The sequence below is a fragment of the Grus americana genome, chromosome 1, assembly GCF_028858705.1.
Source record: "Grus americana isolate bGruAme1 chromosome 1, bGruAme1.mat, whole genome shotgun sequence".
NCBI lineage: Eukaryota > Metazoa > Chordata > Aves > Gruiformes > Gruidae > Grus > Grus americana.
In genome coordinates this window covers 120176418-120194505 of record NC_072852.1, presented here as the reverse complement: position 1 = coordinate 120194505, position 18088 = coordinate 120176418, and the positions used below count along the sequence as shown (strand labels likewise).

The 18088-nt window shown below is 41.9% G+C and overlaps 1 protein-coding gene across 1 annotated transcript in view; it reads right to left on the bottom strand.

Moving 5' to 3' along the window:
• Window positions 1-1313: 1313 nt before the first annotated feature.
• The window catches only part of PCP4 (Purkinje cell protein 4), a 56542-nt gene continuing 39767 nt past the window's right edge, over window positions 1314-18088 (bottom strand). Inside the window, exon 3 of the mRNA XM_054820397.1 lies at window positions 1314-3599. Coding sequence (XP_054676372.1) covers window positions 3472-3599 — 128 coding nt within the window. The 3' untranslated portion in view covers window positions 1314-3471. The remainder of the gene's footprint in view (window positions 3600-18088) is intronic.

Here is an 18088-nt window from a genome sequence, read left to right as displayed (position 1 = left end):
GTTTCAGGGAGCCTTCTGTAAAACTAAGGAGCAAAGAATGGAGTTTTTCATGTAGAAAGCACCAATATAACAATCTGTCACCTCACTTTTCATCATTCCTCTCTTCAGGTGATTTTTAAGAACATTGCACAACATAGATGCCATCGGAGTCCCACTGGCAACACCCTGCTCCTGTGAGAACCGGACACGCCATCCCACTGTTTCGGCTCCTGTCCCTTAACCAGTTGTTTTTCTGCAAGGGGACCTGACCATTTGTTCCCAGATCGCTTAACTTCTCTAAAAGGCTTTCATCAGAGTCCTGTCAAAACTCAAAAATCCAAGTGCACCTGGGTTTGTGATTTGTGAATCACAGCTGCTGTCAGGCTGGTGTTGATGTATTACAGTTGTATTATGTCATATCATAGTTTCTCTCGAGCTACATAATGAAGACAGTCTTTGTAAATTTCTGAATCCTTCTAGAGCCCTTTATAAAATCTGTTAGTAATTTGCGACCACCTACTCCCCTGAAATTGAGGCCAGCACAAGCAATGGGTTGAACAAGGTGGCCGCAGTGTGTCTGAGCTCCTCTGCAAGATGTGAGTGAACCTCACCCTGCCAGGTTACTCCAAACTCTCTTCTACTGGCATTTCAGTTTGATGATGAATTCCTCCGGTTGAGTTATTACAAAAAAGATCCCTATCGTGGGACTCTGCTCTGACCATTAATGCAAGATTCATTTCTACTTTCTGCAAGAGCTCTGCTTCCCCATGTCCCCACAATTCTCCAGTAGGCTACCAGTCCGAGGAATGTTTGAAAAAAGTTTCATTTATAACTCTTAGTAAAGCTTCTGGTTGACTCAAACTCCTTTCCTCACCTCAGCAGTATCCAGACAGGTCTTCGAAAAGTATCAGTTCGTGGTAAGAAAGGAAATTAAAAACTGCCACCTTGGATATGAACAAAGGATCAATGAAAAGCAAGACTCGGGAGCAAGAAAGCTCTCCTCTCCTGGGAACATGAACTGAATCTATGATGCAAACACATTCTCATAAAAAGGAAATTGTCTGACAGGGGCAGCCACAATTAATCCAAACTTCATGCCAGTTCACTATTTCCTCATTATGTTTCACTGTATATTAAGACTGTATTTGCAAGGTGCACTTTGAACTTCACATTAGAGAATAGCCCTGCTGCTGAAAGAGCCATAATTCATTTACTAACAGCCCTTGCTGCTGTGCTTCAATAATGTAATCGTTTTCTCTGTGTCCCAACCATATGATTATTCCTGTTGCGTAGGAAATTTAAGTCCAAGGAATGTCAGATCAAATATAAAAGCCTAGTGCTTACCCATAGTTTTTATTCAATTAAGTAGCCATTACAGAGCTCATGCTATTTCAAATGACATAATGCAGAACGCAAATGCAGTCCTTTATTACAGATATATGTTCATCTAAACAAAATGGCACCAAAACAATCCAAACCCATTACAATTTTTAAATTATTATGCTAAGGTAATTATTATATGGTGAACAGTCTCTGTGAAAGACAAGTGGGGAATCCGTGGCCTCCACAAACCACACTTTGAGCACAACAGCAGCATTAATTGAGGTTTGTTTGTGAAATTCCTAAATGCAGAGAAACAGTGCTGCTAAAATATGCTCCTAGAGTGAAAGCACTGAGCTGCAGCTTGGAGAGCTCTGACTTTGCAGGTGATGCATGGGTAAGTCATGCGTAGGGCAGTCCCAGAACTCCTGTCACCCATGATCAGGTTTGGGCTCCTCACCCAATTGCTGCCCAGCACCATAAATGCCTTAACCTGCATGAGGCTGGGGGCCTTCCCTTTGCAGTCCCGCAGCCCACCTTTCAGGCACAGCTCTGCACCCCTCCAGTGTTGCTGCTATGGTGGGCTCTCCTGGGAAGGAATTGCCACCAGTGTAAGAACCTTCCTTTCCCTCTATTCCTACCCCTTGGTTTTCTGTTTACACGAGGGGACTAATGATACATGTGTCCTTAGCCTTGATGACCAGAATAGTCCCGTGGGAGGTGGGAGAGGAAGAAATGAATCCCTCTAGGCAGAGTTGGGAATTATACCTGAATGTCTCACACCTGAAGGAGCCACAACTCCGGGCTGTTCAAAGGCAGGCAGGCTGTCATAACTTGGTACGCCTGCCTCTCAGCCTGGAGGTGAGGATCATGCTGCCTTCTTGGAGAACCACTGCCAGCACCAGTCCTTCAGAAAACGCTTCTGTCTCCAATTTCCCTAGAGACAAAGATGCCTACTGGAACCCCTAAATCTGCTGATGAAGCCAAGAAGATGAGATTTTTTACACATCTCTGTGTAGTGCATGTCTCACTTGCTCAAGTCAAATAGCTCCTTTTTCTCAGCACAAGGTACTTGTTCAAACCTTTTCTGAACTCTCTTTGTGCACTATATGGGCAGCCAATTCCTGATCAGGTCTGAAGCTAGGCAAGATCCTTACTTAGATCCAGCCTGAAACTGGTCTGTTACTGTTTTAAAACAGGGAGAAAATAGAAATAATTCCCAATTTAAGACAGACATTCTTGTGGCTGCTTTTTAATCAATGGGCTAATACAGTGATAAAGGGGCTCATATAAAGTTGAATACAGAATAGTGCAAATGGAGATAGGGAGTCTGTTATGATTTATTCATCAAATACTGAAAATAATATATGAGAGAGATGGCACAGAAATAGTTACTGATTATGTAGAGAGTGAAAAGCTGCATCAAAAAGAGAGTTTAGAGGGTCAGCTTCTATCTTCCTTTTACACTCTTCTAAAGGTTTCTGGAATTGGGTTGTGTATTTTGTGTCTGATTTATTAATTTTTTTCCCCAAAACAGTCAAGGTGGTCGAGGTTGAGTAATTCGGAACATTATCATGCAAAGAGGAAGGACAGGGACAATTTCCCCACTTAAGCCACTTTATTGGCATAATTGCAAGACAAAAATAAACTGCTCACTGCTTCCTATACCTCTTCCCCTCATGCCAGCTTCTGTCTGCAACTTTTTCCTTTCAGCTCATTACAAGAAAGTAATTTTATTGTCACATTTGGCTGGCAGCTGGAATTCTCCAAATGAGGTAAGCAGGGCTGAGATGTGTGCTCTCATCCCTCAGCAAAAACCTTGCAACATATGCTGCTGTTATGTCTCCAAGCTTTACGTGAAGAAGAAAACAGGCATCTGGGCTGGGTTCATTTGTAACGCTGTGGTTGCAGGATTAATATGAAAAGACAGATGAAGGCAGACACTTTAATTACTTCACCCTAACTTTTTATTACAACATCAAGTAAAATGGTGAGTTACAGCGGATAATAAGTGTGAAACACCTGGGATGAAGTCACACACAAGCTCATGGTTCGTTATCTGCCAATGGGGTTTTAAATATCGATAATTTCTGTACATGCATCTTTGTGTTATTTCTGATTTTCTTGATAAATCATTTCACGATTACTTTGCTTTGAGCTGTGAGGTAGCTACTAAGACTGGGACCCCGCTTTTTTCTTCTGGAATTTTCTGAACTGGGACTGTATCGCCACAGCCGCCCGCTCTGTCTCTGGCGCATCCATGTCTATGTCAAATTCCTCTTGAACCTTCTTCTGCCCATCTGCCCAAAGAAAACAAAACAAAACAAAACAAAACATCAACAGCTTTTTTAAACAGTGACAATCAGTGGACAGCACAGGTGAAAAACACTGCCCCTCTCCTTCACAGACACAGCCATGACAATGGGGAGCATATTCAGAAAAAAACCTGTCACCACTTTCGGCAAATACAGCTGAACAAATCCCCCAGCCCCTCCCAAGAGCAGAGTCTGTGACAGCCCATTGGTAACCAGGGACTGAGAAGTGATATCCAAATGGTGCTTGGCAGTCACCAAGCATCACCCTGACATCTGAGCAAGTCCTCTCCTGCCCAGAGACCCTCTGGTGCCCCCCAGCAGGTAGAAGTTACTCACGTCCCCATGTTTACTCTAAAACAAAGGCACCTTAAAATATTATAAAGTAGGGATTAAGACCCTGTTCCTACCCCACCTCCCGCATCAGAGGAAGAGATATGACTTCCTAAGGCAAATTTCTATCCTTTTCACCTGTTTCCTGCCTCATCTCTCTCCACACGTACCGCTCTTGCCCTTTGAATCATTTATGTTCAATCTCTCTACCACTGTGCTTCTTCCCTCACTTCTCTCTGGGCGCTGTTGTTGCCTTTCAGCCTCGATCCTTGGCTCTTTGCCTTCCTTTATTCCCAGTCCTCAGCTTTTGGTTCAACTGCATTCAGCCTCCACGTGGACTACCCAGCTGACTTTGCTGAATTTTCCTTCATCCACCTATGTGTTACAGTGCAGCCCTGGGAAAACTACTATCCTCGTTGCGAAGATAATCCTAATCCACCAGGACTAACAAAGTGAGAACACACATTCACCCCACTAATCTCTTCATACCACTGAGTTTCTCTTCTCTACAGACTTGTTTGTTAAACTCACTTATATAATTGTTGTATCCCAGTCCTGCAGTGAACATCATGCCAGGAGTCTGCAGATCGCTCTACCTAAACAGCTGTGGGAATTCACCCATTGTGAACCACTTTGCTTTTTATTCTTGAGATTAATACTTCCAGGATGCTCATCCCCAAGTACTGTTAATGCAAATCAAGGGAAACACTTTCAATGTATTATTAAAATGAAAAGAAACTTATTCCCTACTCTCTCCTTCCCACCAGAAAACAGGGTTACCATTTCATGACTTTAGCATGAGTCTTGCAGTATTTGCTGCTTTTACTTCTTGTTCTTATCCAGAACTCAATTTTTGTGTCCATTTTCCATGACCAGAATCCACTCTAAACTGGGAAAGTATTTAAAGGGAAGGTTTTGATATATTCCATACTGATTTTATTTTAACTACAATAACCAAATAAATACAGCTATGTTAACATAAAAGAAACATTCATTAATATTTTGTTTTACTTAGAAGAACATTTAATAAGATGAAAATGTAAGAAGAGAAAGTCTGGAGAGGAAAAATAGCTTGAGAGCTTACCAAAACTTTGATTATACAGCGTAATGAAAAGTTAGGTTATCAAAATGAAGATTTTATGGAAGAAAATGAATCATACTAACATTACATCATACTTCCACAGCAATTAAATCCAAGAATCTGCACGGTTTGTGTAACTATTCAAGCAACACAACCACCTTAAGTATAGAAATACAATTATTGCCTTATTTTTCATGGGGAAAGGGAGATCGGAAGTGACTTCCTTATGCTCACAAGCTGTTGACACAGCCAAGGAGAAAACTGAACTCTCCCATTAAAGCCATGGTATATACTGAGATTTAGAGTGGCTCGTTAAAGAAACAGAAATCAGTTCCTAAACTAATAACTGTAACACAACAATGCTTTGTGAAAATTTTACCATTGTCAGATACCATCTCCTCCACATTGCTGTGCATACAGCAGAGAAATGGAGATTATTTTTTAAATCAAATTTCAAAAGGAATTATTTTCACAATGACTTGGTACCATTTTGTTGGTATTTTGGGAGGTTGGTTTTGATTTGGTATTTATGGGTTTGTCATGGTTTAACTTGGCAGGCAGCTAAAACAACCACACAGCTGTTCACTCACTCCGCCCCCACAGTGGGATGGGGGAGAGAATCGAAAAGGAAAAAGGTGAAACTTGTGGGTTGAGATAAAGACAGTTTAATAGGACAGAAAAAGATGACAATAATAATGGTAATAATAACAACAACAACAATAGAAGAATATACAAAACCAGTGATGCACAGCACAATTGCTCACCAGCTGAAGCCAATGCTCAGCTGGTTCCTGAGCTGTGCTGCCTCCCGGCCCATCCCCCAATTATATATGGAGCATGACATCATATGGTATGGAATATCCCTTTGCCCAGTTTGGGTCAGCTGTCCTGGCTGTGTCCCCTCCCAGCTTCTTGGGTGCCCCTCACCTTCTGGTCGCAGGGCAGTATGAGAAGCTGAAAAGTCCTTGACTGCCTGGTAACAACTGAAAACATCAGTGTGTTATCAACATTACTCTCCTCCTAAATCCAAAACACAGCACTATACCCGCTGCTAGGAAGAAAATTAATTCTATCCCTGCCAAAACCAGCACAGGGTTAAAGGGAGCTAAGACAAGAAATTACAACAGTTTATATGGAAACAGACCAAAAAAGGACTTTAAATCATCCTCTAAAGAACTAAGAATTTTCAGTTGGAACATATAATATAGACTTTTCATTTTAAATTTTTGAGTGAAAAAAAATCAATAGTCTGATCAGCCAGCTCTAACAGTAACCACTTTGTGATATCAGTAATAAGAAAATAAAAACTGTTTTACTTGTCCATATGTCAGAAACTCTCCTCTATTAATAGGGTCCTATTAATTTGTTCTAAAGAGAAGAGTATCATTTATGGAGAAATACTCTTATTTCTTATGGAGAAATATTTTACCAAATGTTTATACTAGTAATGTAGTATGTATTTAGCCAGCTTTGAAACTGATGAGACTAATGTCTTCTCATTGCTTGATGATTTTCATTTTCATTGTAACATTATGAGTTTTAGGTTCCTCCCTAGCGACTCTAGACACAGCTGTCAGTCTTAACAGTAGAAAACAAAAGTGGAGCGTATGCATCAATTTTAGCTTTTCAGTGTATAAATTACTGTCCCTTGGAAATGTCAATAGGGAAAGCTAGATGGATGGATGAGTAGACACAATTGGTTTCATACCTCTTGATGAAATCTGGTTTCTACAACTCATTTCCTCTTACAGCCAAGTCTTGGCAGTATGTTAACTTGCAGTAGTGACTCAGCAATCTTACATTAAGATTTTACAGATTTAAGAAAACCCAGCATTTAGTATAATTTTTCTCTAGAATTTCCAGGCCAGTTAATCTTTGCTTGATATGAATAATCATCACCACCTTAAAATCAACTGTACTACAATAATTTACCATATCTTAACATCTATGTGACTTCCTTTTATTTTTTGACCCATTCTTGTTGAGATTAAACACAAAATTCCTTATGAACTCCTAAATTTCATCTATTAAGGAGAAATGGTAGGATGAGAAGGTTTCAGTCATGACTTAGACTTGTAGATTAAGAAATTAGAAGTGTTCAAAAGGGCCAAGACATTTTTATGGGTAATGCAGAAATTAATCACTGGCTTACAGATGGTATAGAAATATATATATAATGATTACGCATATATGCGTAATGTACATTATAAAACAACATGGATATCATCTACATCATGTGTATGACATACTTGTATTTTCTTTCTCCCTATGCCTATCTTTCTCTTTCTATATGCATGTATGGTATATTCACATTTGAACATACAGAGAATATATATGAATATATATAGAAATACACAGACATATTTGCTTAAAGAGTTTTAAGTCCTATGTTAAACTGAAAAGAGCTGGATGGGGTATTTCCTAAATTTTGGGATTTTCTTGGAGTTGTCCCCAAAACATTTTCTATTGATGAGTGTCACAACACGAATACTTTAACAGATGGATTGTCAATCCAGACAGAAAATTAAGTGGTATGCCTTCTTTGGCTTAGTCAATGATAAGGGGAAAAGATTTTAGCTTTTACCTTGAGCTGCTTTACTGAAAGTAGCCTAAATGATTTAAAATATATCATACCCCACTAACTACACTGGTTTTGTTTTACTTGTTAGAGTTAAGAGCATGAGTTCCAACCCCCCATGGCAGAGGGGTGTGTGATCTCTAAGGTCCCTTCCAACCCACACCATTCTATGATTCTATGAATTAAGAACTGACCCACTTAATTACAGTGCTCAGGACCTGCACAGACTAGAGATAACCCCACTGCACCAATATGAGTGACTGAAAACCTTTTTGCACCCTTCCTACTACATATGCACCTATGCCACGCTAGCTTTTACCTGTCAGTAGCTGTTCATATATCTCGAACATGCAGGCTATTAAGTTTGAATGCTCAAATCATGAAATTTATGCAGAGAACTGAAAGCAAGTCCATAGAAATGTCCCTTTTTCATTCATTGTCTCCCACTCCTAGCTTTCCTTTCACAAGGGATCACTAGCTTGGAAGCAATCTGAAAACCCAAGAAACTTTCGCTCTCAGCAGGCAAGAGCATAGATAAGCACTTGCACAGGCTTTACTCTTGGACTTGCTTTTTTCATTCCCACTGGTGGGGGCCAACTATTCTGTCTGATAACAAGCCACCTTTTTCTAAGCTACCTTTATGTAGCAATAAAGGTAGATCTGGATTCCCTCCCCATCCTCAGACACACACACACGCTTCTGTTGATATCTACACTTTCTAGACTACATGCAGATTTCTTCCACATGGATATCTGTGGACTACCACAGGTCCACATGAGGAAACTAGGAGGAACAAGGCTGTTGTCAGTAGACTTCGATTCACAAGCTAATTGTGATTTTGAAGGAATCAGAAATAAAAAATGGTTGATAAGCACTGGCCTGCACTTTCCGCTTTCTGAGGGGATTTGGTTGCACTAGCACACCGCTAACCTTTCTCAGTACGCTCAGTTTTTTTATGGCTTTGCCTGAAAGAATTCTTCATACTTAGTCCAAATTCCCTCCCCTGGATAGAGACTCCCACTCTTCTGAACATGTCATGACAAGCCAGGGGAGACAATACATGTCCCTGCTGCGTTCTGACCACCACCAACAGGCGAGGTGAACAGAACAATCCCACACCAACAATCATGGGTTGGCCATAACAAAATTCTAGTATCTGATGAGTTTTTCAAAATCATGTGTTTAATGTGGACTTACTATGGCCATGTGTCAATTCAGGCAAATCTGAGCTGTGGTGGAACGAACTCCTTGGAGCACAACATCAACTGCTTGATGAGTCCCACTATCATAAGGAGCACCCTGTGCCCCCAGCACCAGTGTGGTGCTACAGACTACTTCACAGGACTAAAGACTGAGACAACTTGCCTGCCGGGTGCAGATTTTACTTTGGTATATGCAATAGACATCCCAGCAGGAGAGCCTGAAACAGCATCTAATTAGCTGTTTTCCAAATCTAAGATCCTGAAAGCTCATTTCACATTGTTGCAATTGAAAAAGATCTATTGATTCCATTTCCAGATGAAACATTAGAATGCTGTCTGCGTAATCTGCTATAGTGGCTCATAATCCATTGCAAACACTGGATAGATAATGAAACTGCCTGTAACAAGGAAAACAATCAAATCTTACACACAAATCTACCCAGCAAACTCTCAAGAAATGTGGTGCAAGTGTAATTATTCACAAATATGCCTTCGGCTATTTCTTTCATTTACTTTTCAACTATAAAGCAAAATTAATTGTGACAACACTGGTAAAAGAAAACACTACTTATTCCACATGGGCCAAATGCCTAAAGCAGTCTTTCGTGACCTTTGAACACAGGCTAAACAGACCAGTCTTTCCTAAAAGTGTTCTTGGAAGAACCTTTTTGGGATAAGAGGACTCACTCTTTCAGAATTTCTCCATCCTCCAGATGAAATAGAGATTACTTGTCACCTTCTGGAAAAACATTCAGCATGAAATATTGCATGGGCTGGAGCCTCTAACTGGCATTTCACGTCTTAAGTGCTATCCTCCGCCCCTGCTCACCCAGCCCACATCCAACAAGAATTACGGGACGATAATGAAGATGCAACATACTCATAAAAGTACAGCATTTTTCAGGGGCTAAACTGCAGCATTTGGTAAAAGACTAAATGAAGTGTGGGACAGAATCACAGAGCCCCATAACATGCCGGAAGCAGTATTTTGCCTCAGGCAGGATCATTACCTCCCACTGCTCAAAAGATCATTCAAGCTGTGACAATCTTTATCCTACTCTGATCCCAAGCTATTACACCAGTCTGTCCAATAAGGCAGAACAGTCCCTAATTAAAGAGGACCAAAAATGGGCAGGGATCTCACAGATGTTAACATTCATGTGGAACATTATCTTTATATGATGAGAAGAGTCATTTTATCTGACTAGACTCCACAAAGCAACCAGTCAGCTAGAGAAAACATACAGGTGCTTAGGTGTATGGAGGCCAGATTTAACGCCTTACAGGTACCAGTTTTGAAAGCTAAGAGTTGATCTAACCATTCTTCCCCCTCTGTATTCGATTGAGGGGTGAGGAAGTGAAAGACAGGGTCTCATTTTCTTCTAGGGGAGTCAATCTAGCCTTTTTCTTCTGTGCAAGATGAGGACAAGTAACACCATACCTGAACTCATGACTGAAGAAAGAAGACAGTCTAGTTCTGAACAACAAAAACTCTCCAGTCAGTTGCCAGGGCCACATTACCCAGCAGGCTGGCTCTGAGCCTTTGTTTTGGTCACCCTGCTGCTCCCCAGCAGACTCTCACTTCACAAGGCAGATGAAAAGATGTCAGTGTTGGGGGAATGGACATGGCTCAAGCCCAAGAGAAGAAAAATAATACTGGAATGCAGAAGAGAGCCTTAATCTGACCTTGCCTCCTTTTATTTATGTGGTGGGTTGACCCTGGCTGGAGGCCAGGTGCCCACCAGAGCCGCTCTCTCACTCCCCTCCTTCACTAGACAGGGGAGAAAAGGCATAACAAAATGCTTGTAGGTCGAGATAAGTACAGGGAGAGATCACTCACTAATTGTTGTCACGAGCAAAACAGACCGAACTTAGAGAGGGAATTCATCTAATTTATTACTAGGCAAAACAGAGTAGAGGAATGAGAAAATAAAATCAACTCTTAAAACACCTCCCCCCACCCCTCCCATCTTCCCGGGCTCGACTTCACTCCCGGCTTCAACCTTCCCCCCACCTCAGCGGCACAGGGGGACGGGGAATGGGGGTTGTGGTCAGTTCATCTCACGGTGTTTCTGCCGCTTCTTCATCCTCAGGGGGAGGACTCCTCTCATCGTTCCCCTGCTCCAGCATGGAGTCCCTCCCACGGGGTGCAGACCTTCAGGAGCAAACTGCTCCAGCGTGGGTCCCCCACGGGGTCACAAGTCCTGCCAGCAAACCTGCCCTGGCGTGGGCTCCTCTCTTCACGGGTCCACCGGTCCGGCCTGGAACTTGCTCCAGCGTGGGCTTCCCACGGGCCGCAGCCTCCTTCAGGTGCCTCCACCTGCTCCGGCATGGGGTCCTCCACGGGCTGCAGGTGGAATCTCTACACCCCCTCATCCTTCCTCCATGGGCTGCAGGGGGACAGCCTGCTTCACCATGGTCTTCACCACGGGCTGCAGGGGGATCTCTGCTCCGGCACCTGGAGCACCTCCTGCCCCTCCTTCTGCACTGACCTTGGTGTCTGCAGAGTTTCTTACATCTTCTCACTCCTCTCTCCGGCTGCAAAAGCTCTCTCTCTAAGTGTTTTTCTTCTTCTTAAATATGTTATCACAGAGGCGCTGATTGGCTTGGCCTTGGCCAGCGGCGGGCCCGTCTTGGAGCCGGCTGGCATTGGCTCTATCAGACACAGGGGGAGCTTCTAGCAGCTTCTCACAGAAGCCGCCCCTGTAGCCCCCCCACTACCAAAACCTTGCCACACAAACCCAACACAATTTATTTCCTAGCCTTTTCTTTTGCTGAATGAAATGCCAAGTAGAGGCCTCTCTGAGATCATCAGCTCAGCAACTACAGTTTGTTCCTCTGTGGTATCAGGAACAAACATGTCCCAGAGCCTTGAGCATTGCACTGGTTTTGCAACCTCACTAGCTTAGTGTGTACAGCTTGCAGCTGTGGTCTGGGGAGGCAGGCTGCTGTGAGAACTTTGCCTCAGTACCCCTCCAGTGATGGGGTGATCCAGAGAGAATTACTTATAAGGGGAGCCTGTTAGAGCACGTGGGTTGACGAATGCTCATTAGCACCGTACTTACGCATTTTGAGGGACAGACTCCACAATACCGCTGGTATGTTGCAATATTCCCATTGCCTAGAATGACCTTACTGCATCAGGATATTATTGGCCTTTCTGTTAGCTCTGTCTGCCTCCTCAGTCAGTGTCTAGGCTCAAAAGTCTGAGAGATTACTTTTTTCACATGCATGTTCCTGATGTCACAACACAAAACTACGAAATTTTGGTCTAATTTTCCTAGATTGATGCAGTAATTTAAAGCCATTGGTTCTTGTGATATTACTGGCTAATCTCCAGTTTGGTGGTCTTTTGCAGAAGACCTGAATCCCTGGTTGCCTTGTAATTACTTGCTTTACCAACATGCTAGCATAATGCTAACACGGTATCAGGCCTCTGTGGAATTACCTCAGTGTGATGGTCTTCTGGCACCATGACCTCCTCAGCCACAAGAGACACAATCTCTTCAGTCCTCTGAGCAGCGACCATGAGACTATGCAAGACAGAAATTCTGTCATCTTCGCCTTCCTATCCATATCTGCACAATGGGGTATCACTATCTGACTGTTATATAAATAACCAAAATCAAATGTTCAGCCATTTCATTTTTAAGGACAGAAATCTTCTCTAATTAGCTTAGGAATAACACAATAGTTTTTCTTCCTAGTCATTAAAAAGGCTGCAGGGTGAGATACTCATTTTGTGACAAGGACTACATCAATACATTTGTTCTTGTTTCTTCACTCCGTAATGAACTCAGACATTCAAGGGCCACCTTCCATAGCCAAAGGCTGCCTGTTCTGATTGTCAGTAGGTAGGCAGTCAATGGTGGGGGAGGTTATGGGTTTATAAAAGGGGGTTAATTTTCCATGGTCAGTTATTTGAAGGTGGTAGGTGCTGGAGAAGTGTAACATCCACACAGCAACCATTTCTGAAACTGAAGAGAAAACTCTGGAGCTCAGCAGTCTCCTGTGACTTCAAAAGCACAGTGTGAAGGGACACAAAGGTTATCATTAGTGATCGGATTGAATGTAACAGCTATTTTTATCTGAACCACACCAACCGGCCCCTTAATATTACTCAGAGCAAGCCACAAAAGAATTAACATCTTCCAATTCAACTGTAAATTATGATTTGGTATAAAGACGACGACTTCATTAGGCAACTAGAATCCTTTCTTCTTCAAATTGACCTTTACTTTTGTAATGCAGTGTTGTTATCTCAAATTTGAAATATTAGCTTGGCTGTAGAAAATAGTGCTTGTTCTTTTATGATTTTAAAAATGTTATTTCAGCATGAGGCTTTTGAAGTGTCTGATTAATCTTTTTTTTCCTACTTGTAATACTGTTGGAGAGTAGCAATAATATTTCTGACATAAGATAAATGAAGTAGCACAAAATTATATATATTGGGGTAACATAATGAAACAGAAAGGAATAGTAATAAAATTCTGTTTACAAAAATCATATTTTCAGCTAATTCATAGCCAACTACAGATGAATTTATTTTGCCCAAGAATTAATACAGACACAAATATTGTTTTTCTTTAACTGCCAATATTATTTAAGCAACCGTTCCTCATCCTCAAAATAATTAATGCATCACTATCAGACTTTTAAAATGGCTTACAAATGCATAACTGATTCATAGATAGATACATAAGTATTAATGGGGATCTACGAGGTATTCTGGACATGAAACTAGAGGCTATAATTCACATCCCTACACGGAGACCAAACTTGGTGGAAATTTAACTAGGAGCATAGCAAATTAAAATGGCCATCTTAGCTGTATAATCTCATCTCTTACAGCTAAAGCTGCATCCGAGGAGTGCTAGACTGACTGGCAAATGCAATGGAAGCCTCTGGGAGCTAAAATGAAGTGGTGATGGGGTTCAAGTGCTGGCACAGTCAGGTCCCTCTGTCACTGCAGAATGATGCCCCACCAGCAGGGATAATACACTTAGTCCTAAGTCCTCTCCTCCCAGAGAGAGTGCCATGACCCTTCTCACAAATTCAGTCCAAAGTTATGGGAGTCTCTTTCTGCAGCTGCATGCATGTGATCCCTGCTGTCACAGTCAAGTTTTAAATGGGAATCGTTATGATGTGATTTTAATTTCCTGTGCAATTTCCAGTTCTCGCTTCCTCAGTAAACAGCGTGCCTTTAAACAGCTTTGCTGTTTGACTGTGGAAAGAGCTGCATTTCGGCAGTGCGTGAAGCAAGCTGCCCTCTTGCCTTGCTAGTCAACTGCTTGATTAATATATGATCGGTTGCTTTCCTATTATGGTAGCACTCAGGCGCTCAAAGTCATAGCTGGGAACCCTAATGTGGTTACAAATGCAGAACAATAAATTCTCCCCCCTCCGCCGCCCCTCAGTACTATGACCTTTGCAAAAGCATCTTCAGCAATAAAGTTTAAAATAACAACAGGAGAACTTCCTCAAGGCTGCCTCCTAGGCTATGGCTACACCAGCACACTACCCAAGGCCACGGTATGGCTCAGGCACCATCCACAGCTTCTCTTGAGCATGTAAAACTCAGTGCAGCCACTGCCATGGCTGGGACCCTATCTTGCAGGCAGGGTGGATGAGAAGACCCTGGGTTTTTGAGAGAAAGAGAGTTTAGCCCTATTGAGGCAAGCCATGCTGCGCCACTTTGCATCCAAGTCAGAGAAAAGGCTTTAGCCCATTTTGGTTTATAATAGAGATGTAGCCTCCAGCACTGCAAAACACTTTGTAGCTCTAGACTGTGATGGAACTGACTCAAAACGAGTTGGCACTTGCTATTAATTGTGTGATGACCACCAGTACTTGAGGGCCCATGCAAGGAAAATGCAAAAGAGGGGTGTTCATTTTCCAAGGTGGTACTGCTTCCCTTGTGTTGCATAATGGCCTTGCTTTCCAGGAACACTTCCCCCCCCGCCTTTGCAGTTTATAAGAGTAGCTAGGGAATAAGCTCACAGAAATGGCAGTTATCACAATATGCCACACAGAAGTAGCAGAAAAGGGGGCTCAAATTCATGCACTGCCAAAGTGAGATGAGCTGGGGAAGATGGCATAGGTTACAGAGGAAAACCTGTCAATCAGAAAAAGGAGGAGAGTCAATCAAAAGAACTGTGGTATGGAGTCAGAAGGTGTTTCTCTTCACACACAAAATGAAGAAAATGAAGAGCGAGATTTTGCCCTGCTCATCTTCAAAGTGGAAAATAAGGGCAGTTTCTAGGCATCACTGCATACGGGCAGATCTCTGTTAGCAACTAATGAGAGCGCTACTTTAAGTTTTCACAGTAACTTTAATAAAAACTGTTACAGGAGAGCTTGGAAAGTCACAGTGAGAAGATATCCTCCTCTTGTAAAATCCATCATCAGTTTCTAATTACAAAGTATTTAACCACACTCTCAGCAGTGGACAACGTAAGGTATAGGAATGGAGCTTTGCCATTCAACATTACACTCTTAAGCAAAGGAGTCATTTCAGTATCTCCTATGCCTTATCACATGGTATCAAAAAATGCCTTGTAAGTAAGATTATCTGTAAGAAACATTTACTTTATCACATAAATCGAATGCAAGAAAAAAACATGTTAAATTATGTCTAAACACTGCAAATTTTATTTGCATGAACATGGGCACTGTTGGTAATAGGATAATTACTTTGGCAGAATCCCACCATGAAAAACCCACTGTTTTAATACAGGTATGTACAGTGTTTTTTTTAATATCTTGCACTACATGCCAGCTTGGCAGTGCTTGTGAAGGCAGTTGGGCCATTCTCAAAGTTTTGCAGATAGAAGTGGAGCTTTTAAGGTTAAAAATTCCCAAGGAAGCATCTGGAGTCCTTTGGAGACAGCACAAAATTGTCACGGGGTACCTGATCCAGCCCACAGACTGAGTTAATCATGCTCTCAGAGATTCTTTTGGGAGTATATTTAGCGAGAGAAAGTTTGTCACCCCTCCATAAAATCAAATGCATCCCATCATTAGAGCCCCAGAGATGCAATGGATATAAACCCTAGGCTTCTCGAGCAGCTCCAAGGCAGTTCAGTCACAATCTGAGCAAAGACCAGCATATTCTGATAGACATCGATTTACCATGAGACTTGGCCAGCCAGTAGATCTTACACATCCCTGCATGAATTGGCTTTGTAACTTCTGCTCCAGCATCCACAAGCACAACTGGATGTAGTGCTGGATTGATGCAGTCTGGTCAGTAGTCTTATTGAAAGTTCTGTATAGTGAAATTCTCTCACAAAAGGTACAGAATTTTAATGTCTCTGACTCCTGAAAGCTGTTACTCAGCTGTAGTTTTCCACCATAAAGCAAAGAAATTCTGTTGCAGAAGGGTTCCAGGAAATTTCCACTGTTTTCTTTTGCTTGGGCTGTTATCTGAACAGAATCATTAATTTGAGTTTACCATGTCTCATTGAACACAGAAAGCCACATTATATGTTTATTTCCCCTGCAGGCTGGTTCGCTTAACTTTCTTAGGAAGAGAGAGGCACCTCAGGAGAATGCACGATAGCACTGAAAAAGCAGTAAGGGGGAGACAAATGAAGATCCTGTGGCAATATGACTCTGAAAGAGGATGAGAAGGAATTATACGCTGGAGGGTGCTGTCAGCGTATTCCAGGCTGTCTTGCCCAACAGCCATTTGGAAGGCCATGTTACATGTTGTGCAGAAGCTCATCAGGCGAAGCATTTAAAAACTGGATTCTAGATAAAAAGCTCTATCTGTCTAATTCCTGAGAAAAATTCACCTAACCTAACTTGCAGGTGTTTACATTGGAGCTCAACAGCAGCTCACGTTAGAAAGAAACCAATGGAGAGAAATATCCACTTTGAGGGTGCAATTTATCTGACCAACTTTAGGCAGGCACTCTAGGATTAATCTCACCCTTGAATCCCCTTCGTATATTGGCTAGTTCTCTATTAGCTATAAAGGGAGCTCAGGGTGACTAGTTCAGATATAAATATTGATACTTAATCAAATGAATAACATTCGCTAAGCCTGAGTGGTGCCTGAACTACACATTGTAAAATTTCACATAAAGACGCTTATCTGCTATTTCATGCAAAATTTTTTCTCATCAAATAAATTATTTAGCACTTATGAAAGGTACTACACTGAAACTGTAGAAGCTAAGAAACCTTATTTGCTTCAGGAAGGAAGACAATAAAATAGAGGCATACATTCTCACACTACTCCATCTGTGTGCTTCCATCCCACTGCTAGCAAGAAGAGAACAGCTCACCTTCAATAGAGGGTCAAAATGAACATTTGTTCCCTCTGCTGAGACTGCCAGTGAAGCTGCCAGTTGTACAGCTGATCTGGATCTTCTCATGTTCCCTCAGGAGCTGACTGAACAGTCTGCGTACATTTTTCTTTTTATAGATATACAGTTGAACAAACGAAAAAACCTGTATCAGCACCTCTTGTTATCCTTTCCATTTATTTCAAGGATAGTGCATTTTTGTGCATGTGTGTGCCTACACACTATTTTATGCTCAAAAGCCTTTAAGTGTACATTAGTAAGATTTCTTATATTTCCCTCATAAGGGATTACAGTCAACACCATGACAAGCAATATAAAACCCTTCGTATGAACAAGCAGGCAAATGACAGTTGCTGTGAGAACTGTAACTGAATTTGCAAGCTACTGCAAACACCTAATCTTTGCTCTGCTATTTAGCTAATAATGAGCCAGGTGATGGCTGCTGCCATTCTACTGAAGAGATGCTTGAAGAAACCTTGTTGCACCTAGCATGTGTCAAAGGCAGCCATTACTGGACCGCAGGACTAAGTCTACATAAAGGAGAGGAAACAAAATGGGTGAGTCAGATGTACTGGATGTGCTGAAGACAAGAAGTACCTTTTAAAAAAGGTATTGCTAGTCATGCTGCTCATTGCTGATCCAAGCCAAGGAGGCCTCCACTGACATGAGATTATAGTTTGCATGATGTGCACAGAAAACCATAGTGACCACCTCCTAGTACAATTTCCCAAGACGAATCCCCTCTCCTTCCTTCTTGGGTCCTGTGTAGTACCTGTGGGTAAGGAGGAGGCACGGCTTCTGCACTGAAATCTTAGCTGGTGTACACTCAGTAGAGAATTCTGATTTTACAGGACAAGTAGACACACATGTTCTTTAAATGCCAAAGCATGCAAGTTACTGCTTCATCATTCCTTAATGGAAGAAATACAAACCCCCTGTACATCCTTGGCTTCTTTTTTCTTTCCCCTCCC